General features: G+C 38.1%; 4 protein-coding genes and 1 pseudogene across 8 annotated transcripts in view; 2 read left to right on the top strand and 3 right to left on the bottom strand.

The window, feature by feature from the left end:
- Nucleotides 1-215: 215 nt before the first annotated feature.
- LOC146468314 (neuropeptide Y receptor type 1-like) lies at nt 216-7,775 on the top strand. 4 transcript variants are annotated; one of them, XM_085124873.1, is made up of 3 exons: nt 216-1,088; nt 1,496-3,781; nt 5,588-7,775. In XM_085124873.1, the coding sequence occupies exon 3, from the start codon at nt 5,713-5,715 to the stop codon at nt 6,652-6,654; it is 942 nt and encodes a 313-aa protein (XP_084980999.1). In that variant the 5' UTR covers nt 216-1,088; nt 1,496-3,781; nt 5,588-5,712; the 3' UTR covers nt 6,655-7,775. The 4 variants fall into 4 exon arrangements, with proteins under 4 accessions (XP_084980999.1, XP_084980998.1, XP_084981001.1 ...); XM_085124872.1 differs by having other exon boundaries at nt 216-2,956; nt 3,545-3,781; XM_085124875.1 differs by having other exon boundaries at nt 216-3,781; nt 5,588-5,806; nt 6,161-7,775.
- Nucleotides 7,776-8,714: 939 nt separating this feature from the next.
- Nucleotides 8,715-27,363, top strand: part of LOC146468308 (uncharacterized) — a 46,427-nt gene continuing 27,778 nt past the window's right edge. For both annotated transcript variants that reach the window (XM_085125099.1, XM_085125098.1), the window contains exons 1-2: nt 8,715-8,880; nt 14,389-14,445. The gene's annotated coding sequence lies outside the window, so the exon portion shown is untranslated. The remainder of the gene's footprint in view (nt 8,881-14,388; nt 14,446-27,363) is intronic.
- LOC146468313 (carbohydrate sulfotransferase 11-like) lies at nt 12,042-13,707 on the bottom strand (annotated as a pseudogene).
- On the bottom strand, nt 15,009-17,467 carry LOC146468312 (ankyrin repeat domain-containing protein 61-like). Its single transcript, XM_085125101.1, has 2 exons — nt 17,261-17,467; nt 15,009-16,455 (listed from the first exon to the last, which is right to left on the bottom strand). The coding sequence occupies exons 1-2, from the start codon at nt 17,442-17,444 to the stop codon at nt 15,545-15,547; spliced, it is 1,095 nt and encodes a 364-aa protein (XP_084981227.1). The 5' UTR covers nt 17,445-17,467; the 3' UTR covers nt 15,009-15,544.
- Nucleotides 18,671-27,041, bottom strand: LOC146468311 (uncharacterized). The gene is made up of 3 exons (XM_085125102.1): nt 26,889-27,041; nt 19,763-20,131; nt 18,671-19,267 (listed from the first exon to the last, which is right to left on the bottom strand). The coding sequence occupies exons 1-3, from the start codon at nt 26,895-26,897 to the stop codon at nt 18,926-18,928; spliced, it is 720 nt and encodes a 239-aa protein (XP_084981228.1). The 5' UTR covers nt 26,898-27,041; the 3' UTR covers nt 18,671-18,925.

Raw genomic sequence — 27,363 nt, 5'->3', positions numbered from 1 at the left:
GTTTAGACAGTTAAAATTTTCGACCAATTCGCGCAGCTATCAAGCCCCTCAAATATGACTTGGTAGTTCTGGTGCATTTTTGCAAGTTGCAAACGCTTGACAGAAGGCGTTTGAAATTATCTTTGGAGACCTTAACCGTGTTCAGAGCGGGAAGGGTTGTTAGCGTAGGGGATGGAAGGGGGAGGGGGGGGGGGGGAGAAATCACCCGAGGGAACTTAAGGAGTTTTAAACTTTTTGAATCAAAAGCCACAATTAATCAGATCTAGTGTGACTGTTCATGAAATTTGATGTAACCACGTCAATTATATTTTGACAGGCATGTTTTTCAAGATCTTAAAATAACCATCTTTTGTTTTTTATTAGTCTAGACTACGTTAATCGAAAGGACGTTTTTTGAGAATTCCAGAATCCTAGATGGATCCAAGGCGGTCGCCGTTTGGAAATCTTTGGAAATGTTAAGTAGCTTCAATCAAGTAAGAACAAAGCGTAAAATCAATGAGCTCCTCTCGTTATTTTATCAACTCTCAATGGAGAAATGTTTTCATCGTGCTTTAGTTTTGGAGACATTTGCTATCAATTTATGCTCGCATGATTTGAAGTGAAATTTATTGATTTGATCTTGTTTCATATTCGAATAAGGAATTAGTTTCTAATGAAACTTGTGCTGCTGCGTTGGTAGGGGATTGGAAAAGAATTTTTTATTTCATCAACTGAGTTGCTAAGGTCATTTGGCTGTCGTAAAAAGATTCTAGAGCTGACCTTTGGAGCATTAGCCCTTAGTCAGAGCGACTCCTAGGCGGCTTTCTTTGTTCCCTGATAAGACGCTTCTAAAGGATAAAATTTTCAAGGACTTTCCTTTGCTATTCTTTTCCTTTTTTACTTTCACTTTCTTTAAGAACGAAGCGGCAAAAGCCGGAGGTTACTGTCCAGAACGGAGGCAGTATTTAGAAGCCATAAGACTTCAAACGTACTCGCTTTCAAGGGCAAGTAAAAGAGGCACCAATGGTAACGTTAAAGCGAAGTGCTTAAAAACTTGTCTCCTGTGTTTCCAAATGGTTTAATTGGTGGCCTTTTAGAGGCATATTTGGGTAAGCTAATATAGTGTTATCTGTTTGAATGCCTTGGCTGAAAATTTGAGTGGCAGAACGTTTTAGTAAACGGCATCTTATTTTGCGAATTTACGAGCTGTTGTTGGCTTTACGAAAATGCTAGCCGACCTAACTTCGCATTTTAATTGAGGTATTCGATATTATGGTAAAAAATGTTCAGCTGAAATTATGCCGAAGTGAAAGTTTAGATTTTCTTTAAAGCTAAATCCGAACTTATAAGGCGATTAAGGCGTTCTGAACAGCTATTCACCGAGATAAACCGGCATGGGTGCCCCTTAAATAAGGTATTCTAATTATTATACCAAGCGATTGTGTTGGTTGACTGTTAGTATACAGAAATGAGAATCCTTGTTGACGTCGTAATTTACATTTTGCCTAACTTGCAGATATCAAACAACCTGCTACGAACAAATGGACATAAAAACCAAGAGAGAATGCCACACTTGGTAATAAGGGTGAACATCAGAGCGATATGTTGAATATTCTCGGAGAAAATTGCTTTAAAAAATTATGAAATTCACAAAGAATGTATGGCTGGGTGGCAAGGTATGCATTCTTTGTAAAATCTTGACACTTTTAAAGTTTATTTCTTAAAAACTATTCAACCACACATGCTCAAACTTTCAGAGAGCGCTATGTTTTCCATGCTCTTTCAATAGAACAATTTGCGATCTATTCAAACCAACTTGGCTCCGAGCCTTAGATGAATAAAGCAAAGGAAACTATACGAAGATACATAAATGAATAATTAATTTCTTCTGTTTTATTCCCCTTAGCCTTAACAGGACTTCTCTTATTTTTTAAGTTTGACCGAAGTTAACTTGAAAACAGAATTGCCTCCCGGTATTTTCTTACCAGGGATCGAAGTTTCTCAACCAAACAGGATTAAATTAAACACGTTTCATCTTTAATATCACGTCCGGGTGGGAATTTACCCCGTAGCTGACATTTGGTGTTGATAAAGAGCACAGATAGCTTATCACAGGATACATTTAAATATTGTGATTTTAATATTTTATAAGTGTTTGTTTCAGTCGTGTTGTTTCACATCTGTCATTTCATTTTCAGTTTAACAAAAGCGTGGTTGTTTATTTGTAATATAAGAGACTAGACACCGAAAACATATATTTTTCGCGAAAAGATCCTCCAAGAAAACTATTCACCTGTAGGTAAGTACTAAGGTATTTATCGAAGGGATATAGTTTTATTATAATCTAGGGTTTGAAGTGATGTATATCTTTTAGGACGTCTACGAGCCCCTTCAAACGCATCAGAAAAAGAGTTGTAGTAAAGTGAGAATTTTAATACTTTATGATTATAGCTCATATTTAAGTCGTTCTTTTTCGTTTTAATCCCTCCACGAAAAGGGAAATCGATGCTGCTCATACGTCTTATATTCCTATCTCCATAACTTACCATATCAGTATCTGAAAAAACAAAAAAACAAAAAAACAAAAAAGAAAAAACGCAGCGCAGTTTGTTCAGCGTGTAAGGAAACGAAAACTACCAGTGATCAAAACTGGGCCATGTCACTTATTAGAATTTTCTAACGGAGACAACTGAAACATAAAAGACCCATATGACAAAATTTTAATTCAATCCCGTCTCAACTTCTCAACAAATTCGGAAATCGCGTTCTGTCAGCCAAAGTTTAATGAACGCCCTTGTTTTTACTTATATTTTATTCGCTTCTTTCAACTGATCACGCATTATGTTCGAATTCAAGGTACGTTTGTTTATTATTGATTCCTGCTATATGTTTTTCGCAGTTCCATTTCTGAACTTTTCAGTCCCAAAATTTTCGGCGCCCGTTCTTTGTCATGAAGTTTTCTTGTTTAGTCATAAGGGTGCGTCACCACGTTTTAAATATTTTGAAAGCTAACTCACAGTTATGCTTTGTAAAAAATTTAGAAGAGTTTAGAATTTTAGAGATGAAAGAATGTCAAACCTATTTGACATCTATTTTAAATACACGTTCCTTACCAGTAGCAAAATCAAAACTACAGCTCTCCTTTCGTGAAAATTTGCAAAGATGAGTGTTTTTTCATTAGCAGCACACAATTTTTAGTATGATTAAATATCGCTGGAGTAAATAATAGGTCTTACAAAATAAAAGTAATAGTAATAATATGTTAAATTAAATGAATAATTTATCAAATTCAGAGTAGGCTTTCTAAATTTCTAATACAGTATTATATATTCTCATTGAAGCTATGATCACAGTTTAATTTCCATAATTCATCTAAATATAATTTTAGTTACTCTTGAGCAACTCTTGATAAGAGCTTAATGAAAAGATTACCTCCAACAGGGAGGGGAGAAATGAAGAGGAAAGATTCGAGAAGGAGGACAACGATTCGACGTTTCACCGACTGAACAAAACGGACGGCTTATCAAACATAAGCAAAAACTAAATTTCCTTTGTTTACTCATAGGAAGACATTATGGCTCAAAACGCCGAGTGCGGCCGAGCTTTCAAACTTTAAAAACAGATAGTTCAAAGTGAAAATAACAAAACATGGTTAAACTTTCCAACTGGCAAGACGCAAACCAGTAGACTATATCACACACGCGCGTGGCTGAGGAGATTATGGCGTGAGTTCACTGTGAAACAGCTCCGTTAGCGATCATAGCAAGAACGGAACTGGGTTCCTCGCAATTGAATCTCCGCGGTATGTATTGACCAAAGGGAACATAATTTTGCCTCAGTTAGTTATTCGGCTTCATTTTCGTGTTTTTGTTGTACATTTCGCGAAAATTAAAAGAGTAATTCTAAATTAATCGCTTGCTTGCTTGCCTTATACTAACAGGTAGAAGGTTGCGACATTACATTGTAGTTATGCCAGGGAAAATCATATCGCTCTTGTTAAAAAAATATCTTATTGGACTGGAACTTTTTCATCAGGAATCACAGCGATCTTACCTCCGAAAATCTTACAAATCGCCTATGTGTGTTTTTTTTTTGAAATCGTAATCCCGCGAGGGTGCAAAACGGGTGGGTTGCGTTCTATTTGGTGTAAAAGAGGGTGTGATTCTTTTTAACGGAAAACTAGAAATAGGTTTGCAAAAAGCAGGGTTACTTTGTTCCAAAGGATTGTATGATTCCCTTGACTGTCTCTCAAGATTTTTTGGCTTTAATTTTGTGAGATAAATGGCACAAAACGTGAGGAAGGATGATAAACAGGAGAAAACACTCGCGAAACCTTAAATGAATATTAATTAATTTGATGATGAAATCTGTGATAAAAACAAACCTGACTACACATGATTTAGATCACGTTTTTTTATTTTCGTACCACAACTCGCTTTAAAAGTAGGCGGACAGGATTAAATACTTCTCCTTTCAATAAATGTCAATTTTTTTATTGCTTTTTTCTTGGTGTATTTTTAGGGTATGAAACCCATTCTGATTACTGTAAACGTGAATATCGTGACATAAAACGGAAATTAACACAAAAGTGTGTTGTTCTACTTTACTATCTGATAAACTTTTGCGCTACTTATACTTGCGCTAACTTTTATCAAGTAAATATACGTAAGCTTGAGAGGTTGATGGCGGTAAATGAATCCATCCGGAAATATTGTAAATAAATCAGCGCTACATTTTTCTTGGAAAAATGTGTGTGCGATTTTCAGACCGGAAGATCGTAAATACATACAGTATTACAAAAGCTCGAAACTAAGCTGTAAACCTAAGTTACATCAGATTGATAATGATTTTCACGCAACTCAAAACAAGATGAAAACCAAACTTAATCAACTGCATATTTTTATATAATAGTTATCAGAGTTCACCAGATCATTACAGAAATTTTGTGAAATATGATAGTTTTTATAGACAGAAAAGCATAGCTTTCTGGTGTATGGCGTCCTCAACAGGCAGAAAAACCTAACGTATAACGACCTATCAGTTTAGACGAGAGTGGACAAAACGACAAAAAACCAAGCCTGTCAAAATATATACCCAAACATTTTCATACGAGTTGTTACCGCACCAGGTGTATTTTCACTCTGTTATCCTGTTCGTATCTCGTTTTCGGAAAAAATAAGGCTGCCGTAATTTAAAAAAACCAGGGATAATTTGGCTAGAATTAAGTCTACAGAACTAATTCTTGTCATTTACAAACAGAGCAGTACGTTTGGTCAGCTTCCTCATTTTTACCAATCAGATGAAACACGTGACCAGTAGCATTGGAGCGGTTTTCGATTAGGTGTTGTGAAACCAAAACTAAAGTAATTACTCTGGTAAATCACAACAGACGCAAAGTGTAATGAACCAATCAGAATTTGAAGCAAATACGTGTAGCCGGGAAAACGTGCGCGATTTAGTGGCGCGAGTTTTGTTAAGCAATCACAGAACACAGCAAAGCAAAGAAAACGCGAATTGATTTTTTTGGCTACTCAACTGAAAACGGTTGCCTGTTTTTTTTTTAATTTTTTTGCATTAACCAATTTCCATTTTTTTTTCTCCTGTGAAGGATCGACAAATACAAAAATTGTAGAGAGACACAAGAAGCACACGGTTTGATCCGATTTGTGTTTCAAGTAGCAGACAAGACGTTTTCCACCGCCATCAGGGAGTTCCATTCCAGATCCTGTCGTCATGGGCCACCCAACCAACTTTTCCGCGGTGAGCGATTCAGAGAAACAGATCAAGTTAGCTCTATACGTTGTTACATTCCTGCTCGGAGTAACAGGTAACTCGCTCGTTCTTGTTATTCTGAAGAAGAAAAAAAGAAGATCCGTAAACGACCTTCTCATTTTTAACTTATCCATTTCTGACTTGGCTTTAATGCTGCTCTCTTTGCCTGTCAATATTTTTCTGCTTAGCGGGATCACCTTTCCGACGTTATTCTGCAAATTAATCTCCCCCCTCATGACTGTAACATTCAATGTCAGCATCTTCACCTTGACTTTTATGGCGGTGTACCGCTGGCGTGTCATCATCAACTCCCTTATAAAACCGGAAATGCGTCACAGATATATTGTCCTGTGGATTGTTGTTATTTGGGTCGTGGGATTTCTACTCTTACTTCCGCTCATTATTGTAGCCGAAACGGATGAAACAGGTGGCTGTTATGAGGACTGGACACCAGGGCAAAGTCGGGCGTACACCGCTGTCCTGTTTACACTGCAGTACGTTCTACCGCTGGTAACCATCGCCGGCGCTTATGTATTGATTGCTATCGACATTGGGAAAGCTCAAAAGCGACAAATATCAAACGCTCAAGACCGGTTTGCGTTAGAGGTAAGACGGAAAGAAGACCTCCAGATTATCAAGATGATGGGAATGATTGTAATATTGTTTGCAGTATGTATGCTGCCAATTCAGGTCGCCTGGCTGATATCGGACTTTGGACCTGAAGAGCACAAGGGAGTGGGCGATCTATTATTGAGGGTGGCTGATATCGCAGCTTATTTGCACACCTGTGTCAATCCCATAGTTTACGGAACAATAACAAAATACTTTCGTCGTGAATACATTAGATACGTGAAATCTGTTTTCCACTGCTTAACAACTCGAGAAACTGGGGATGAAGTCTAAAGACGTTTAAAGGTCGGTAGTATATGACATTTAGGGGAAGCTTAAGCTAGGCTGATATCTTTGCTAAATGGGTTTTGGACTGCTTTCGTCTGCCCATTAAACACCAAGCAAAAACGACAAGTCTGATGTCTTGGAGTCCAAGAGAAAGATTCACGAAGATCTCGTAATAATAGCCTCATTGTTATGCAAACAATAGACTATTGTTAAGAAGCAGTACATCGGTACCAGCAGTTACCTGAGGAGGGCTTCGCAAATCAGCTGGGCCGGGTTGCATAAAACATCTTAAGAAAAGTGCGAGTTTTCTGCAGTCGTTTCCCTGCCTTCCAAAGGATTTTCTCGCACTCCCTTTGTGTTTCCCATCCTAAGTAAACTACCTTCAGTCGAGAGATCCAATATAGTGCTCAAAAAATCCTTCTAGCCCAAAGAATTGTTGCACAAAACTCATTCGGTCCCTGGCCCCTGGGTCCGACCGTATTATACAACAACCAAGATAAATGCATGCAGGTTTTATGCAAGGTTCCATTCCCTTCTTTCCGGCTTTCTTTGTCAGGTTCCCCTTTAGTATTTCCAGTGCCCTCTCATGAGAAAACCTTCGAAAAGCAGGTAACGCTAAACAGCTGCATACAACCTCCTCTTCGACATATTTCGCTCATGAAAATTACTAAAAACATTCGTTAGACTGGGGTATTTAAAGAACAGACCGGTCATACTATTATTATTATTACTACAAAATGGCGTTTATAGTGAGATTTAATCCACCTACATTACCTAAAGGTTTCTTTTCATCACAAGAAGGCACTGCAGCTGTTGTCCTTAGTAATATTGTCCATGATCTGCATGATAGGGGAAGTTTCTGGTCGAAAACTGAGCTTTGCATCAGCTATTAAATAGGACTAATAATGCCTGCATGCATAGAATTGCTTGAAACTATATCTTTTGAAGTTTTTGTTTAAAACTTTAAGAAGTTCTTTCCAAACTCTCTTCTTCCCTATTGACCGAGTACAGAGACGAGACGTATATAGAAGTGATCGGTATTTCTTGGAGCCGCTTGCCTAACGTACTGCCAAACGCAAACATATCAGCTGTAACACGAGCTATTAAATGTAATCTTTTTGCTTGAATATGTTGAATCTTTTGATTTCATTCTACATTTTATTTGAATATATAATAATAATAAATATCAATAATAATGATAAAAGTAATTATAAAAGTAATAAAATAATAAGAACCTTCCCAGAATCCTTTTCACCTGAAAAATCGTAAATGCTTTTTATAACTTTGTCAATTTAAAGCCAAGGAGGATGCCACACAACATGGGAATAACACTTGCCATAAAATATCACTCATATCAAATTTAATGTGATGACGTCATCAGTTTGGTGACCACACCCTAAACGCGTTTAAAGCGGACATCTATCAATTCGAAAATAATCGATGAAGTCACAAAGAGATTGGTGTGAAGTATATAGGAATGGCCATTAACAGTCTTGCGTCTTAAAATTAATTAAGGGAGCTATGCACAAAAGACACAAAAACCGAAAATCTCGGGGACTAGGTCGAGAGACATATCTCCATGAGTTTGAGGTGCATTATTGCGACATAAATTTGCATTTGTGTAGAGGTTTATTAGAACTATCTGGTCATAGCATTGCTACCTTGGGGACATGATCGGTCACGTGACCAGGACGCTGGGAATTTTCCGAGGGTTTTGTTAAACTACATTAAGCCCAATGAAAGAGCGACTGGTAGGTCTGGTTATTTAAAAATTAGCGGGCGATCTACCCATGCAAACCTTTCGAATGTCTCCTATTCAGCACCTTAACAAGTGAAAAATAAAAGCAAACTCGTATATGAGGTTTGAATGTGTCCTCTTGCTAATAACATCGACGATTTCCCACCATTTTTACTCCTTCATAGCTAGAATAGATGTAATTTGTTCATTTGGGGTAGCCTGGAAACGAAGGAGGAAAGTTGACGAGAGCCTTGAGTGGACTGGAGAGAGGCTTATATTTTGGCGCCTTTTTTCACGCCTACCACACGCAGTGTTCGCGTGTTTCCTCACTTTCCTCGTTTCTCGGAGCCAAAGCGGTTTGCAAAATTGTTTTGCTTGCTAATTTTTTTCATTCGTCTCCTGTGAAAAGTTGTGAACAGCTTATTCGACAATGGACAAAACTACATTTGTGGTTCGGTTCAAAACAGACTGTGAGCGTTTGAGCTATATTTACGGTAAGTTTATCACGTAAATTCACAAACCCTGTTGCGTCATGTTGGTTTTATGTACACTGCTTCAAACACTCGGTTTCTCCCGATTGTTGTGTTTAAATTTAGTTTGTAGATAACACAAACAAAGTTTTAGAACAGTTTGTAAGCGAAAATAACCGCGACCACGAAATGTTGATAAGCGTATAAAGATTAATTTTGTCGCTCATCTCATCACAACCTTTTGTAGTAAGTACAATGTGACACGTATTTTTACGTCTGTGATCCATATTTAGGTCTATTTAGAACGTCAGCTCGAAATGCTTAGTTTTTCTTAGCAAGTGTTTACAATTTCTTTGCTGAGCATCATTTTGAAGATTGTTGACTTTATTTTGTCTAGAAATATTATTAAATTTCTCCTTTCTTTTCTGTTGCACGGTTGTTTAAGACCTTCAAAAGCTTTGTTTGCTATTCGTAACTGCTTTCACATATTTTCTTTACATGCTTCGTTGATACAATTTTTCTTTGGCATATCGTGTTGATTTGGAAAGAACAATTAAAGGGCATTACAAGAACAAACATAAGAAAAAGGTGTACAAAGCTGTGAGAAAAGTTCAAACTCTCGTTTTAACTGTGCTTACAATGAACTTAATTGCGGGAAAGCGTCAAGCATGAACTGAATTCAAATTTCATGATTGTAAGATTTTGATGTTCACTGATATTGGAGATCTTTTTCCTGTTAAAACTTGAATTTTTTATGCTTCCTTTTCACAGCTGGTTAGTTGTGTACAGTACAGTGATGGTCTTTCATGTAGGTAATCTTTATATTAAAAGAAATAGGTGATCAACAGAAAGTCTACCAAGGAATATTCATGCTTCCCTGTTAGCAGAGGTCACTGACGGCGAGAAGGGAGAGAGACCTCTGCCGGCCACTGACGTGTTCTCTCATGTAGTCGCCAACCAAGGAAATTTTTGGTCGAAACTGACCAGTTTTCAAACCGGTTTCAATCTCGTTCCCAGAGCCCACGTGTCTTTGTCTTGGCGCTGACCAAAAGACACGTGGGCTCTGGGAACGAGATTGAACCGGTTTCCGTTAATGTGCGATGTGCATGCTCTTTTCATATTGTACGCTAGAAATTTCTGAGCCCACAGTTGTTATGGCTTCCGCTAGTTTACAAGTTTCACACTTCAATTATTATGCGTTTGCCATCTTGAAAATCCTTAGTTAGCTTGATTAACATGATTCTACTTTGCGAAAGCATTTCTTACAGAGCCGTGAAGATTTCTTTTGAAAGTCAGGAGTGCTCTCCAACGAACCGCAAACTTTAGCTTTCCAATCTCCTGTATTTAGCAATCGCCAGGTGTTCTGGCCCTTTAACTTGAAATTTACTCCACGCAAAAGGCAGTTTCCATCTTTGCCTACAGTTGCTGGTTTTACTGGTGACTGTGGAGAATTATGTTCTTTGCGATGTCGTTGAGGAGTCTGTGGCATTCCCACGTACAGCTAACAGTAATTTCACACATCGTCCTATTGCGGCTGCTGTTTTGCGCGCAAACCAGTTTGCGAAGCTCGTGTTACATGTGGTTAAAATGTCACTCATTGCCAGGAATCACTTGCGCATGTGCAACAGAAGATTCGTAGGGGGCCGGCAGAGGTCTCTCTCCCTTCTTGCCGTCAGAGACCTCTGCTAGAAGGGAATAGTCATGTATTAAGTATTGAAAAATCGTGGTAAGTTATGTTTGGTACAAAATATGTAGTGAAACCATTAATCCTATAATTATGTTTTTTTCCATGACATACACTGTACATGTACAATAGTTGCTCTATTTCTGGGCAGTAATATTTCTCAGTCACAGATAAAATGCAAAGACAATGCGATGGGTTACACACATCTTGAATTTTCTCTATATTTATAATTATTTCACTACAGCCAACCTCACTGAATGCCATGCTCACCTTCCAGCTTTATTTTGTTTGAGCGCTGGAGCTCTTTGCTTTAATTTTCTTGTCCCAAACGTTTTCACCTCCCCATCTAGGTGGGAGGGGGTTTTCTCAGGTAAATTGATGATAGGAATGTGTAAAGACCTTCAGTGCTTTTTTTGGGTCAGAAACTTTGTGATGGTGACTTTCTTCGGGTGAGATACTTTTGGTAAGGGCTTTTATGGGGGATTACAATAAAGGAAAGCCAGGATTGTCATTTTTATGCCAAACAATTGTATCAGTCTTTTTTTCTGTCAAATTGAACTTTTTTTGTGTTGCGTCCTGGCCATTGGACTGTTTTTGGTCTGGGTGTAGCCTAATAATAATTTCAAATCATTCACAAATACTTGTCACTCAATATATGTCGTGTATATACCTAACCATATAGACTGATTCCACTTAAATCGAAAAGTAACCTGGGGATCACTCTTTAATAAAGGTAGTGGGGGTGACTGTCGGAAAGTTTCACAAAAAAGCCTGAAAACTAAAGAAAAGCTGGGACAGATTCAGAAAGTCATTGTAACTTAACATGAATCCTAAGTATTGTTTCATAACAAAAGAGAGTACTGTTGGACTAACAATAGCCTATTGTCAAGGAACAGTACTAGGGATACATCCTAATTTTGGAGGGCTTCGTGAATCTGGCCCCTGGTGTTTTTAGTGCTACTTCATCCCTAGAAGGTTGTACCAAATCATTTGACTGATAAACAGTTCCTGTTATATTTTGTCACATTTTGGCTCAGCACCCTACAAAGTAACACCACAACTTTAACGGTGGCAATACTTAACTGGTACCATCCTACAACAAATCCCCACTCCCGAATTAATGATACGATGATTTACCTGTGTCATTTTTTTATAGGAGTTCCAGCACCCCGCCCCCCCCCCCCCCCCCCTTCCCATCCCCCGGGCCAGTCTCTTGAGATGAAATCATTGGGCCCATTTAGGAGAACACACAGCGTCTATTTCTCATACTAAGCCTTGGTGTCAACCCTTTCCTGAGTTGAATTTAGTTACGGAATGGGTCTCAGGGTAGCTTTGCAACGCCCACAGTTGAAATACCCAGTCAAAAGAGAGTAATGCATGTCATGGCTTATACGTTTTTGCGGGAGAAGCAGTTCTAAAATTAAACTACTCGAGAAATGGTTGGAAGTCATGAGCTTCTGACCAGTTAAATCACCAGACAATGGAATCTGGAAAATCATATTTAAACATTTTCAGAATCACCTCGAAGTATTCGCATAATATTATTTAGTGTTTCCTTTGGGAGCTGTGAATAGAAAAATGGTATTTTTGATGAAGAGTCCGAAAGCTTCACTTTTGGAAAAGAAACGTTTTTAATCAGCCCAAAAATTTCCAATACATAACGAGCTTCTGTTTCAAGATTTTCAAATCGTCCAATGAAATCATAGTGGATTCCACAAGAATGGCACAGCTTATCATATGTTTGCTAGTGTTCATTGCAGAACATTCCATTGTCTTTCACTCTTACAACAAAGTTCACAAACTCCTCAAATGTTATATTCCTTTCTTCTGGTTTCATTCCCTTCTTGTACCTCGAGACAATATAGGGTCCCCATACCAGGTAGAAAGCTGGGTCGTTATTGAAAAATTTGCCGACATATGCTGATAAAAGTCGCTCGAAAGGTTCGCGCACAAAAACTAACTTGAGATAGGTTTTCAGTATTTTCTCAGCCTCTATGCGAGGGTAATGCGCCAAGAATTTAAAATTGCTGCCATCGTGAATCCAATATTCCGGTTTTCGTCGACTAAGATGTACCATTGTTGTTTTCCATTGCGTACAAGCAACTTTTGGAATGTAACAAAAAAGTATTTTGGTAAACTTTTCGTCAACGATGATGTTTGTAAGTTCTCTAGTATTCACGTGTTCATTGAGTCTGTTTCAGTGTTTACAAAAGTCTCTTATAGTCGTTTGCCTTTCCAAGTTCATAACCTGAATACTCCTAATGTTACTGGGCTGGAATAGAAAACATAGAAATAATAATGATAACAATAATAATAATTATGACATTAATGTATTGATTAAAGTAGCACTCAGTGATCCACTAATTGTCCAAAGTATCTTACCAAACAACTATAAAATCTAGCAACAATAAACAACACCCAAAAACTACAAAAATATATAAATAAAGGGAGATATTAAGTGTCCATTTACTTAACGCGACAAAAGCTAACTTTGCACACTGTAATTGACCGAGAGGTAAAATTACAGATGGAACAAAAGTGATCCACAAACCTGAGTCATCCCTGTTGAGCTACTGTCTGTAAATTTAAGGATTGTAAAGTGTATCAGTTATCAAATGAAATTATTAATATCAGTTGAAATTCCCAAAAGCTGTGTCATAAGTCATTTGCGTTAAGCGCTTTAGAATGACAGTGGAAAAATATCATTACTGTTCTTCATGAATCACAACGACACTAGTGTCGCAGCATGAGTAACGTGCGATGATTTTAAATCTCTAAATCCTTTTTTGATGATGTAGCATAGTGATAGTAAGTGGCAATAGAAATGACAATGATAAGTGAAGAAATCAGCAAATGTAATTAAGAGAATCAAACGCTGGTGTAAACCGGTGACCAGGAAACTTAAAGATGTGATTAAGAAAATTAGACAAAAAAAAAATAAAACACATGATAAAAATATCAAAATTAGAGTAACTAAGAAAGATAAAATATGCAATACCACTGTACACTACGTTTCTGTTGTTTCTTATGCAATTCTGTAAAAAATCTTATAGTTCACAGTTAAGTCTAAAAGTGTTGTCAGACGGTTGTGGATTTCTCCCGGGGATTTCTCCCGGGAGGTCTTTCCAGTCCTTCACCGCAGCATAGTTGAAAGTGGTTTGGTCCATTGTGGTATCAGTTCTGTGTTTGAATAAATTCTGTTGATATGCGAGACGAGCAAAAAATAAAATTCATATTTTTGAGCTGTGATTGATGTACATCGTAATGTCAATGCCCAACAGGATGGGTACGCGTTTGTAAATGAATCGGTCTCATGTGGATAGAGGGCTGTCGGCGTGCTTTCCTCTTACAAGATAAGCCATCCGAAAGAAAAGACATATGACGTATAGTTTACCTTGCTACTTTGATTGGTTCTCTCCATCAGATGTAAAGTTTCTACTTTCTATTGTTAAAAGCTTGGATCACTTCAAGGTGGTATTTTGCATTTTAAGTTAGATTTCCTTACCTAGCATATGAAAAACGGCGTCGTTTGTTTCGCTCCACGCTGTGAAAGTCAGAACAGAGATGGCAAATACCACGAGAGTTGAAGCTAAGACAACAAACTTGAACGCTTTGTTGGGAGACATTTCATTCTTTTCTTGTAGCAAAGTTTGTTCTACACTCACTGTTACGGTTTTGTTTAGTCGGCTGATATTCAAAAATTCAATCCGGTGAGGTTTTAACTTGTTACCAACAACAACCACACTATTGTGAATATTCTACATGATATTCCTATTGTTCGTTGAACATAAGAACACTTTGATTTCTAATTAATAAATTTACCGAGATTACTCTGTCTCTTACTGCAGTGAGGAAGTCAGTGCAACAAACCAGAGCAGAAAACAGAGGATGAGAAAACAGAGGAGGTTTGGAAATGTGATTTTAATCGTCATAAAATTGCTAGATCTTTTGCTTTAAAATTTCTCCAAGAATTAGTAAAATGGTTTGAGAAGCTAAAAATCAAACACTCCAACGAGTGTTTCATTCGATATCCAAAACACGACGACGTTGGTTAAAACTTTTTCCAACCCACAAATCGTTTGACATCTTACATAAAACACCTTGGAATCCTTCAAGGCACCCTAATGCTGCTCTTGGCAACAACTGAATTTACGAGCTGTTCTTGGCTTTCCGAAAATGCTACCTGGCCTTTTTTTTACGCGTTTTTAACGAGATGTTTGCCCCTTTGAAAACAAAAGGAATTAATAATAATAATAATAATAATAATAATAATAATAATAATAATAATAATAATAATAATAATAATAATAATAATAATAATAATTTATTCAGGATATCTAGTTTTAGCATTTAATTACTAGGATTTTTATGAATAGAAGTTCGGAGGTTAATTTGTAATTTGTAATTTGGTCGTTACATTGATTGGCTACGGCTGGCCGCCCAATCATTGTTTAGGTAATCTGGGCATCCAGAAGTTTTTACTGCCATTTTATAATAATAATGATGATGATGATGATGATGATGATAATTTAATTCTTATATTGCGCACTTTCCATAATATGATCAAGCGCGCATTACATGATTTCTATCTATAATAATTAAATACAGAGTATCTAAATAATAATTAATAAAAATACACCATAATAAAAATCGAAATATACAATGCATGTTAAGGTACTAGTAATCATCGTAATAAAAATTTTAATTAGTTTAAGTTTGAGGTGACCTTTCACTAAGGAAAACTCTTTTCTTTTTATCACAATTGAATCCGAATTTCTGAGGCGGGTAAAGGTTTCCCGAACAGATATTCCACGGAAACCGAACTCATGAAAATTTTTCTTCATTAAAGTTCCTTTCGAGCATTGCTATCTAAAGCTTGAGCTTATTCTTCAGGACAATAGAAAACATTATATTATGAAATTGAAACAATCAAAACGTTTTTGAAAACTTAAATTAGCAGTGAAGGCTTTGATGTTTTGGCCACGTTGCCTATATATAGGTCACTCACTGATTTCGCAGACATGAAACATAGTTTTTCAGCACAGTAGGGAGAGGGAGTTTCCTCGACCCGTCACATACATTTCTACACTTCATCTTTAGCTGCTTACGAATCACGCAGCGGCAAAGATGCGCGAGTTCTCTGACATTCCTTGAACATTGCATGAGCCAGGCCTGGTGATCACGTGACAGTGAACAAAACAAAAAGCTTCCTCGTCCCAGAGCTCCCAGACTCAACACGGCCTCAGCGTCATATAACAGGTGGCAAATATCCCAGCGGTTGTTCTCAGCCGCCGTGATAAGCGCTGTTTTACCAAATACTGTTTGTATGCTGGGATCACCATGATACGACAAAATTAATCGCACACATTCGACATCTTTAGCCAGGTGTAGAGCCGTGCGACCGTTTCTGTCTTGTAAGTTCACGTCTGCACCTGCGTGACACAGTATTTCGGTAGCTGACACTCGCCCTCGTCTGCTGCGCCCATATTGAGCGTACATCAGCGGTGTCGCTCCCCAACTGCTCGCCAAATTAAGAGGTGCTCTATGATTGCAGAGAGCGTCCAAAACGTCGACGCGGCCGTCAAGTGTTGCCATGGAAACAGGTGTCTTTCCCATACAGTCTTGAGCAGCCATGTCTGCCCCATGCGCCAGCAGAATCTCAACACACGCGGCAGATTGTGCAAAGTGTAGGGCCGTCATACAGGGGACTCGACACGAGCTGGAAATAAACGCACCGGATGTGACGTCATCTGCCTTGGTGCTCCACACAGCCTCTCTGTAGTTGACTTTAGCTCCATTGCAACAAAGCCATTTTACCGCCTCTATGTTATCGTATTCTACAGCTATTCTTAGCGGAGTGACAGCTACGCCATGTAATGCAAACTGGAGTCGTGCCGAGCAGTTGATATCCGTCTCTGAAGAGTATAAATTCGATGCTTTCATTTTTACTTGCATGTATTATTCACTAGTTTAACAAATTACAGATGTAAAAACTCTCAAAATTGGCTAAGTCATGTTTTCTTTTTCTGACTATTGAATATTAATGTTTGAACTTCAGTGCAACTGAATACAAAATATCAATACGATAGGCTAGGTAAAAAGATAACTTGGCAATGTTTTGTGATAAAGAGACACGTGGGGTACCCAGAACTTTTGTAGATGAAAATAATGATGTGTCCGTGCTTGGCTTGATTTTTTTTCTTTTGGGTGAAGGTGGAGTGAAAGCCAGTCATAAAGATAATGGAACACGTCGTTACACGGGTTAGGAAACCAGCCTAACATTCACAGAAGTAGCTTATCAAACAAGCGGGAGCCCACTGTGCTTTGCGCGCCTTGACAACGATATCCGCCATTTCGTCTTGTATCAAAATTCAAGCCGTTTTAATGAATTGAAATCCTCACACATCCTGCCCAATACAGCACGCCAGGGCCTTAATTCGCTGTCAATACCTTTTTCAATTTTTCAGTGGTTTTATTTAATGGTTTATTTGTGTGCCGTTTGTAATTTTCCGGGACGATCGCGCTTCGCGCTCTCTAAGCTCGACTTGTAAGCAAGTCTAGGTTGCCTTGTAAAACAGAGGTATTTTGGCGCAGTTTATGACTGTAGGTGAAAATCAGATCTTAGCAAGGGCTATTGAAATGCAAAGCTAAAATTGAGGGTAACTACGCATTTTCAGAGGATAATTCAGCAACAATAATTCTAGAAATTTGTAAACTTACCAAACTTTGATAAAACTAGCAAGCAACTGGCGGATCCTGTGTACGACGCGAACACAAGCAACTCTTCGAAATCTTCAGTCTTAAAATCCAAATTATTTAGATTTTTCTTCGTCTTTTGTCCACGCAAAATCTCATCAAGTTTTTTCCCATCATCTCTTGAAATGAGTTCTAGAATGCCGTCCATACAGGGAGCTGACTAACACGAGGGGCTAACCTCCAAACAAAAATTTTAGTAAACCGACGTCGGAAAAACGAACAAGATGCTCTTGGGTTTTATTACTTATTCATGCCTAATTCTTTGTTCGCAGCAAAGAACATTTAATGGGGTGTGTCAGAGATGAATAATTAAGAATGAAATCACGCATCTCGGCTGGATACTATTGAATCTTTTTTACCATAAAATCATTGTTTGGGACACATGTTTGTGTCTATCTATCTCGATTTGTCTATTGCGTATGGTTTTTAAAGGGGTAAATTATCAGAATCTAGGCGAGTAGCCTGCGAAGAATAAATTTTGAAAATGCGACATTTGAAAGCGCAGGGCCAAGCAAGCTGTTTTTCTAAAGAAAAGCTATAATCAGTTTTTATAAACAACTGAAAATTACAAAAGAGAATTCCCTTTATATTTTTATAACCCGCAAGCTGATTGGTTGTGTGCAGTTTCGTCAACAGGTCGGCTTTATCTTCTGACTCACGATTGTACTAAAACGCGGGGTTCCACAATATTTTTTGAGAAATGGAAACGCGAAACAGCTGTGAAAACCCTCGCAAGTCATAGTGCATTTCCAGTCTTGCATTACTTTCCGAAACTTATTAGCGTGTTACCTTTAAAGTGAGGGAAAAATGTTGATATTTTATCGCCGTACCGACACGAAGCATTTTTTTCCCAACAAAGGCTATGCAAGGTTACGGATGCTTTCTTTATAGTCACGATTCTGCCAAATTGTAGCCAAACCGACAAACCATTTGTTTTCAACGTGGAAATTAAAACACCATTCTTAATGTTGGATAAGTATTTCAACATTTCTTTCGGTACATGCGTACAAAGCAATTTTGGGGAAGGGGGGTCATGGTAGACTTTGAAGGTTTATCTTCCAGTTAGCACTTTTAGTTAGTAATTTTATTGCCCAATATTTCGGTTAGACAAAACGGACCGAAATAATCGGCAATAAAAATGCATCATATCTTTTCGAGGGAAAAACAGTTCTAAATACTGCTGAAAGGATTGACTCAAGGAATAATAGGAGATACAAGTACCTAGCCATAGGTTTATGGATTGGCAAAAACCTCTTCTTTTGATAAAAGTGTTGAAGTCATAAGGCGCACTTCAAGACCGGTATAAGAGTCAATGGGTCAAATGATTCATTTTAAATTTCATGTTAAAAGGAATAAAACACGTCCACGTACGCGTGAGATTTTAATGTAATTTATTGTACTCGTCAATCCAGTTAAACAGCATACCCGTCGAGATCAAACTAATGAGCTAGCACTACACCCTATTGCCCTAGATTTCACACAATTTTCGATCAACAACTAATCAAGCAAATTCTCTGTTATTTGACCAATTCTCAACAAGTCCCCAAAAAATGAAATTAGCCCAGAATCAGCATGTTTGGTTTCGACTCTTTCCTGTTGATAAACCTCTGGGCGATTTGCCATGGTAGTTTACTTGGGAATTATTGGCTTTCCCTGAGCATCACGACTGAAGGGGCAGGCATGAGCCATGAAAGGGCAAGTACCCAGCTTCTTCTGACCATCCATCGAGGTTTTAAGAACCATCTTAAAAAACTCATCAATATTAGCTTTGCCAGCGGAGGTATCTCGCATCTGAGTCATCTTCTCCACGAACTCTCCCACGGACTTGCAATTCTTGAAAGGACAGCCCCCCTTGAACGCAGGACAGTTTGTGGCCAAGTGCTTGTCCTTTAAGGAAGCATAGGGGCAAACACCTTTGCCAAAGGCGGGGCACTTGAACATAACGTCATTTAAGGTGACGCCCATAGGAGTCTGAACAAAGGGAAAGAATCACGATCAACTCCATTCAGTGGAAGTTGTTTTGCGTGTCTTCATGAATTGCTTAAGTATGACCAGTCAAATAAACGCTACTGAGCAGTACTTTCCTGTGGTGCTGTTTATTTTGCTGTACAAGGTGGTTCTAACCTTTGAATCTGTGGATGAAATCCTAAAGTATGACCGTCCAAATAAAAGCTACTGAGCAGTACTTTCCTGTGGTGCTGCTTATTATGCAGTAAAAGGTAATCCTAACTTTTAAGCCTGTGGATAAAATCCCAAAATGTGACCATGAAATGAAAGCAACTTAGCAGTAACGTTCCGTTCCAGTACTGTTAATTATGATGATTATGTACAAAGAGGTTCTACATTTTGAGTCTGTCGAGTAAATCCTTGGTGCGACGTTTAAATGTAAGCTACTGAGCAAAGGTGCGATTTATTTTAGTGCTGTTTGTCTAAGACCTCTTAAGTCTAGAAATAATATTTACATACCACGATGTAGTCCGGGGAAAGTATGGGCTTTCCTTTGGTGTCTTTGGCAAACGGACAGCCACCCTTAGTTTGGAAGAATGGGCAAGCGGCTCCCACGGTAACCTCCTTTTCTTTGGCAGTCAGGACGAGTTCCCTGAGAAACTCCACATAAGCGGCATCACCTTTACATTCGTCTCGCATCTGGCCAAGCTTCGCTTCAAATTCTCCTACAGTTTTGCACTCCTTGAAAGGGCAATGGCCACCTTTAAAGGCAGGACACTTGCCAGCCGCTCCTTTCTTTTCCTCCGGGAGCTTTGCAAATGGACAAACGCGGTCCGCGAATACAGGGCATACACGCTTGACGTCATCAATAGATACTGTGGCTGGATACTGAAACATCAACAACAAGGTTTTCAACTAAATTAAAATTAGGGTCTAATCGCACTAGACGCCTACTTTATGCAGTAAAAACCTCGCACAAAGGTGACAAGAAAGCCACGTCGCAGTTATGATTTCATGTAAAAATCGTCGCAATGTTCTCATGGGTCGAAAGTCCAACATGAAAGATAGAAAAGAAGGAATACGAGTTGTGTAATTGTTCCATCCCCTACTTTCCCGAAAAAAAAAAAAATGGCCCGTTTTACTTGTGTTTTTTAAACTTTCGTACTAGATTGGGTGAAAGATGTGTGGAAGTGAATTCACATGATTTTATTTGGTGTAAATTAGATAAAGTATTTTTCAACACACACGAAGACATATATTTATGTTCATGCTACCTTGCCTAACGGCTCACGGCTAAATTTGCTTTTATATGCAGATGACTTAGTACTAATTTCTACTAGTGCCGTTGGTTTGCAAAGAAGCATTAACTCCCTAAACCAATTTTGTAAAGAATCCTTGATGTCTGACAACACTCAAAAACCAAAGTAATGATCTTTCAGAAACAATGTAGAAAGTCTATTTTAGAAAAACTCTCTTTCTTCTTGGACGACTTACACATTGACGATGTCCCTAGTTATTCGTATCTAGGATCTACGATAGCTAGCAGCGGTAGCTTCATAATTTCTAAACAAAAATCTGTTGAAAAAACAAGACGTTCTATCTTTGCGACTAAGCGTTTTTTGGATTACGGTATTGTAAGTTTCCGCTTAAGATTTGTATCAAATTATTCGATAGTCTTTTTTTACCTATCTTACTTAATAATTCAGAAGTCTGGGGAGCCTACGATAATATGTATCTTCAAATATGGGAAAAAGATTCAGTTGAATGACTCCATTCACAATTTTTCAAATATTATCTTAGGCTTAACGAACGGGCACCCAATGTGGCGGCACGAAATGAAGTAGGAAGGTTATCTCTAAAATCGTTTTTTTTTCGTAATGTATTACATTTTTGATTACACCTTTAAGCCTTGCCCGATGACAGTATGGCTAGGCAATGCCTATATATCTCGGAAAATCTTGCCCTATCAAACGATCAAAGCTTCATGAACTCAATAAATACGCTATTGATAGAATATAATCATACAACAAGTACTAGTTTTTCTACTTCTAACAAAAATCCCAACTCATTAAAACAATATGTATCCACTCTTTCTTCGAATATAGAGAAAGACTCTAAAGCGCATCAAATGAAACTTATTAAGATGAATACTAAACTTAATTTTTATTCCAAATTTATAAGCAAACTGTACCAACGGTTCTGATTGCTATGATCTGGTCAAGAATATGAGACACAGGAGAATTCTTGCCAAATTTAGAGTTGGAAACCATAACCTTCAAATTGAAAAAGGTAGACATACAAGAGAGCTAGAGGAGCTGCGAATGCTGCCATTCAAAAAATGTAGAAGATGAGTGCCATTTCTCTTTCGACTGCGTCTCATATGCTGATTTACGGAACAACTTATTTTACGACATTAGTATTGTGAAAGTTTTAAGAATTTATCATACAAAGATCTAATTGCATTTTTCTTCAATAGTGTAGACCCCGTGATTTGTAAAAAAAAATGAGCCATTTTATATATGAAGCGTCCTTGAAGCATGATGATTTTTAAATCCGTAACTTGCATCATGGGCAATAGGAAACGTGGGTTTCGACTAAATAAATATTACATTTATCTCAAATATAGTTGAATTACTCACAATAAAGTAGTCTTCAGGCTTTTCTGGTCGTTTCTCCCCATTTATTTCTTGTAGAACAGACCTAACATTCTTTATCGCCAGCAAAAGCTTTCGTTAAGTCTTGGTAACCGTGCCGTGTTTATTGAAACCCTAGGCGCGGCCGCTAAGCGCGTGAGCGTTAACACTAAAAAGTGACTGGGTAGGAAGCGATTTAACCGTTGCTAGGAGATTAGAGCTATTGGCCAATCACTGAACCGAAAATACAATAGGCATTGTTTTTCAAATTCGTCTGCGCCTGGTAAGAGCACTGCAAACTCCTTCCACCCCTTGCTAGTTACAAAATATGACAAAAAGATTACTCTCCCCACATGGAAGGAGTCACAATTTTGAAATATATGACTGAACTGATATATTTGGGCTTTGAAAATTGCTTAGTTTATTGGATTGCTGTTGGCCAAACTGTGTATTGAAATCAATGATAATTTTTCTAAGTCAGATAAACAGAAGGTCAAGAAGTAGATTAACGAAGGAAAAAGTTCCATTACATGTAATAACATTTTATTCAGGATTTTTACAAACATTACTTGACGTATTGCAGTCCGGTCTTCCCAGCTTTAGCGAGCGCTTCTTCGGATGGCTTCAACATCGAATGAAATTTGTTGCAGTTAAATTACTTGCACTTCTAACAAGCTTAAGGAGATATAGATATTTATGGCAAAATGCAACAATCGCTATATTAAAATACAGAAGAAAACAAATCGAACATTTTAAAAAACGTCTTTCAAGCGCTGAACTGGAGTAAACGCACTTTAAACGATGGCATTTTTTTTCCAAACCTGGAATGAAGTTAGTTTTTGGTTCCATGGCAAGTTATTCAAAACAAACAACGAAATATTCTGGTGAAACAGCTTCCAACTAACCACATATTTTGAACTCGAAGCGACTCTTGTTTCCAGTTTTCTCTCTCCCGAACATTGTCCGACACCTCTTCGTTTCCAGACTTCTATCGGCCTTTTAGACCCCCAGGAGCGGGCACCCTTTGCTTCCTTATATGGAGATGGGCATAGTTTCTTCTTACGAGCCTCGCACGATTGATCGAGTTTGGTTCCTACCCAGGGGGGATTATGAGTTAACGCTCGCGAGCTCAGTGGCCGCGCCTGGGATTTCAATAGGACGAACGGTTACCAAGACCGAACGAATGCTGAATTTGTTTTGAGTCAAACGGTGCGTTGTTACTTGCTAATCAGGGCTATTTTACTAGAAATAAATGGGGAGAAACGACCAGAAAAGACTAAAGACTACTTTATTGTGAGTAATTCAACTATATTTGAGATAAATGTAACATTTATTTAGTCGAAACCCATGTTTCCTATTGCCCATGCTTGCATCTACCCGTGAACGCAGGGTATTATATTTATCATTATTGTTGCAATATCATTTATAATGTTATATGAGAATGCCAATAAAATATGTTATGATATGAATCCGTAAATCGTAACATCGATTTGAAAAGGTAAATAAGAAAAAAAACAACAACATATAATTCAGGGTCAAAATGTTGGTTGACAGTAGCGAAAAAAGATGAAGAGTGAATCAAGAGTGGCTCCTGCACTTTTATCTCGGATAATCCGGGAAAGTCACATATCACCCAAGCTCTGCAGGCGTTGACCTTTGTAATGCGGTAGCCGTTGCGTAATAGTGAATTAATTATAAGGTCTGGTATGGAAGAAAAACGTTTCTAATTTGAAGACAAAATTGTGAATGATTTTTGAATAAAACATTACCCTCCTGAAGTCCTTTGCGTGGCTACGTATTTGTGTCCTGTGTCCTTCTTTTTGAGCTGATTCAAGGCGATTCCATCGATTTTCAGTTCCACTGTTTTTATTTTAATTTTTATTAAAAATTCATTCGTAATTCCTCAAATTAGACACGAATTGCCCCATAAAACACTTTTAAATTTCACTCAACGGCTACCGCAACGCTCAAATTTAGCGTACGTGATTACATGTGTATACCTTTATAAAGGTCAACAGAAATGAACGCCTGCAAAGCCTTGCAAGACCGCCCGTGGGAAAGACAGACACTGTGTAATATCCGGTTTATTGGCGTTTTCCGCCTTCCAGTGCGATAAGAGACCTTAACGAAAACAAGACAGCAACGCCAACAGACAACCTTTTCTTAAACGTGAAGACACACTCCCTATTCTTGGTTTTCACATGACGTCATAAAAAACTGAAATTCATAACTAAACACAATTTTGGGTTTTTATCTTCATCACATATAAGAAAATCTAAATTTCCGTCGGCTTGCTTGTTTGCAGCAGGATAGCATTCTTTGTTTTGAAAATAGAGCAGTTTGAATTTTAGATTTTTGCGCAGTGCGTGACAGAAGGATTGCTGCTCTAAACATGTCACGTACATGAAAACATCGATTCGCCTCCTGTTTTTTTCAGGTCTGATCAGCTAACATGTAATAGAAGCGTTAATGTCAATGTGTGAAAGTTCAGCAGAGCGAAGAAAGGCTTTGAAATAGCCAAGGTAAACTCCAGATGTTTTTGCTGGTTTCCCGCCGCCATGTTGGTGCCCATCAGACGGGGCACCAACATGGCGTCCCATACTAAACTCTGTAATTTTCCGTGGTACATTTTCTCGAATAACTCGATTAGGAGATATCGCACAGCCCTGTGGCTTTCAGACGTTGTTTATGTATCACTCTTCTACAACATATCAATTTCTTGACTTTATCTATTGAATGGTTGAGGATTTTACTTTTTCACTTGCGTGACGATGTGTGAGGTGAAAACCACCTATTGTTTAAACAGACGGAACTCACTAGTACTGAACTGTTTATTCTATGCCGACGATTTGGTTTTTTAATTTCCCATTCAGCAGAATTAAGGCCTACAAAATTAAAGGCACTTGCTATACTCCAATAAATGGCTACTGTCTATCAATTCAAAGAAAACTAAAGTCTTAATATTTCAAAAGAAATGTAGGAAATCAGCACTGGACAAACATTACTTTCAAACCGACATAAAGAAAAAAATCAGAAAAAATTGTAAATGCCCTTCAAATGGCAACTTCAACGAATGTAAAATAAACTCTAAGGGTAAAAGAAGAGGATCCCTTTTTTTGCGATACGTCCCTATTTTGACTTCTCAAAAATACCAAGTAAAAAAACTTGTTGACCCACTACCCACTGTTTTATATGGCTCTGAAGCCTGCGGGGGCATTTATGATAAAGATGATTTCAACTTCTGGGTTGGAGACGAAATTGAAAAAACGCATATTTTTTTGCAAACAGTGATGCGCTAGGAGTAGCTGTGGCTAAAAATGAACTCTGTATATTAGCACTAACATTACTTTTCACGGAAACATCAATTATTAAATTTTGGATTTATTTACAGAACTTGCCAGAAAATGGCATTGTGAAACAACTTCTTCATAGAAATGACTGAGAACGACCGAGGCGGGAGTTGCACAGAAAATAAAAACAGTGTGTGAAAAGTTCGACTTCATATCTATAAAAATTAAATGAAAACAACGAAAAAGCCTTTATTTCCCACATCAAACAATGTCTGATCTGCAATGTTCTTATCGAACATCATCAATAAGACTTCTTATAACAAATCGAAAATCGAGTTTTTATACTACACGATACCAGGAAAGCTGATTTTTTACAGGATAGCGTAAGATAAATTTTTTTACAGGATAGCGTAAGATAAATTTCGACTATGGAGACATCATTTACATATTGCTCCGACATGCAGACACAGTGTACAAACAAGATGGCCTGAAAACCTAAGATAATTGTATTTTGCAGACAAATGAAGTTGAAAATGAAATTCATTTTCTATTCTCCTGTAAACTCTATGACAATTTACGTTCAGAATTATTTGATGAAATAACTGATAAATATACCCTCTTCAGTAGATCTAGATACAAATTCAAAAATTCTGTTCCTCTTTAATAGGATTGACTCTGTTGTGGATCAATCGCTACGTATATTTACGGATTCATGGACCATAGACAAAATACGTTGTTCCAGAAATGATGTTATGAGCTGAAAATAATTTTAGATAGGTAATGCCATGTATAGGACTGGGAATACCTTAAATAAATTGTTGTTGTTTGTGGGGAAAAAATGAACCATCGTGTGCGTGCGTTCTCCTCAAAACGTTAAATTTGGTCCTACTCATGTCGTTGTCTTACAGTAGAGTGACGTTAGAATTGCCCAAAGTTGTCTTTTTATGCGCCCCGAAAGGAGAGACAAACGAGCGACTTTATGCGCGCCGAAAAGAGAGACAAACGAGCGACGAAGTCGCGAGGGGACGACCGTTTCAGTTCTGCCAGGACTCCCACAAAATTTGAGAAAGTATAAGTGGACGTCAAAGAAATCAAATGAACTATTTTCGTAACGCACGTGCAGAATTATCCATCGTAACTCATTTTCCTTTTTTTTTTTTTGCCTGTTCTCGTTGTCACCGCCGTCCTGTCTTTATCTCACAACCTGCGCGCCGACGTCTCCAACCAAACGAAATATAGGAGACGTCGCCATTTTCAAAAAAAAAAAGAAGAAGAAAAGAAAAGCTAGTGCGATTACAGCATTCAGACACACGTTTTGCGTCCGGCCACGTTTTCATACGAAGTTCGTCTGGAACAGCTCCCTTTTTCTCCTTTAGTGCTGTTAGGTATGAGCGAGAGTTACGTAATCTAGCGATAAGAGTAGTGCTTGTAAAATTGTGCAAGACAGCCGTGAGATTACCGACTACAAAAATAGCTGGAATCAATAGTAGTTATTGAATTTAAAGAGGGTAATAGTCGAATCAAGTTGCCGTTCAAATTAGCAGAGAGTTAGTTACTGAGAGTAACTTGGAATTTCGTCGTTCCTAGGTCTGTTTTACCATCCTAGTTGAGAGTTCATGGTGAATTACACTTAAGCAACGTGTCACACTCCCGGGATAAAATAAGCTTTGCTTCCAATTTTTTTTTCAGAACTGGTTTAAATGATAACAGAAATTCACTTACTTTGGACATCTTGGGATTAACACTGCGTCAAAACCCAGTAACTTTACGGTTTGTAATTCTTGAGCTGTTGTAGTACTCGCTGTCACTGACAAACTAACTAATCTTGATTTCGCGTTGAATCGCTTATATACTAGTAAGCCTCTCACGCAGTCCTGCCGGGTTACCTAAGGGAACAGATCCCCAGGGAGGGTAGGCACGTACTGATTGGTGATGAGAATCGCAAAGACCATTCCTGAGGTTAGAAATTTCCTCGTGGACTTTGATTAAGGGGGGGGGGGGGGGGAAGAGATTTCAGGTATTTATGCGGAGAAGAATGGACTCTTTTTGTTTACGTTGTAGAGCTGGATTTTTCTTTTTAGGTTCAGTTTTAGCCTAACATGACCGTTTTTTTTTTTTTTTTGAGTACTCAGTTCCACCTTCCCGTCACTAATGTACCTGAGTAGCCCCCCCCCCCCCCGCCGCCCTTCGGACGGTG

Source organism: Pavona decussata, unplaced genomic scaffold (genome assembly GCF_977016875.1).
Source record: "Pavona decussata unplaced genomic scaffold, jaPavDecu1.1 SCAFFOLD_133, whole genome shotgun sequence".
NCBI lineage: Eukaryota > Metazoa > Cnidaria > Anthozoa > Scleractinia > Agariciidae > Pavona > Pavona decussata.
Note: the sequence above shows the minus strand (reverse complement) of the source record. Positions and strands in the feature narration are given on the sequence as shown.

Excerpts from the sequence above, each read along its gene's own strand:
- LOC146468314 (XM_085124873.1), top strand. The coding sequence starts at position 5,713 with ATGGGCCACCCAACCAACTTTTCCGCGGTGAGCGATTCAGAGAAACAG.
- LOC146468311 (XM_085125102.1), bottom strand. Across the intron at positions 19,268-19,762 it reads TTTCCCCGGACTACATCGTG|ACTCCTATGGGCGTCACCTT; the intron begins GTATGTAAATAT and ends CCCTTTGTTCAG.
- LOC146468312 (XM_085125101.1), bottom strand. The coding sequence starts at position 17,444 with ATGGACGGCATTCTAGAACTCATTTCAAGAGATGATGGGAAAAAACTT. Across the intron at positions 16,456-17,260 it reads GCTAGTTTTATCAAAGTTTG|AGACGGATATCAACTGCTCG; the intron begins GTAAGTTTACAA and ends TATACTCTTCAG.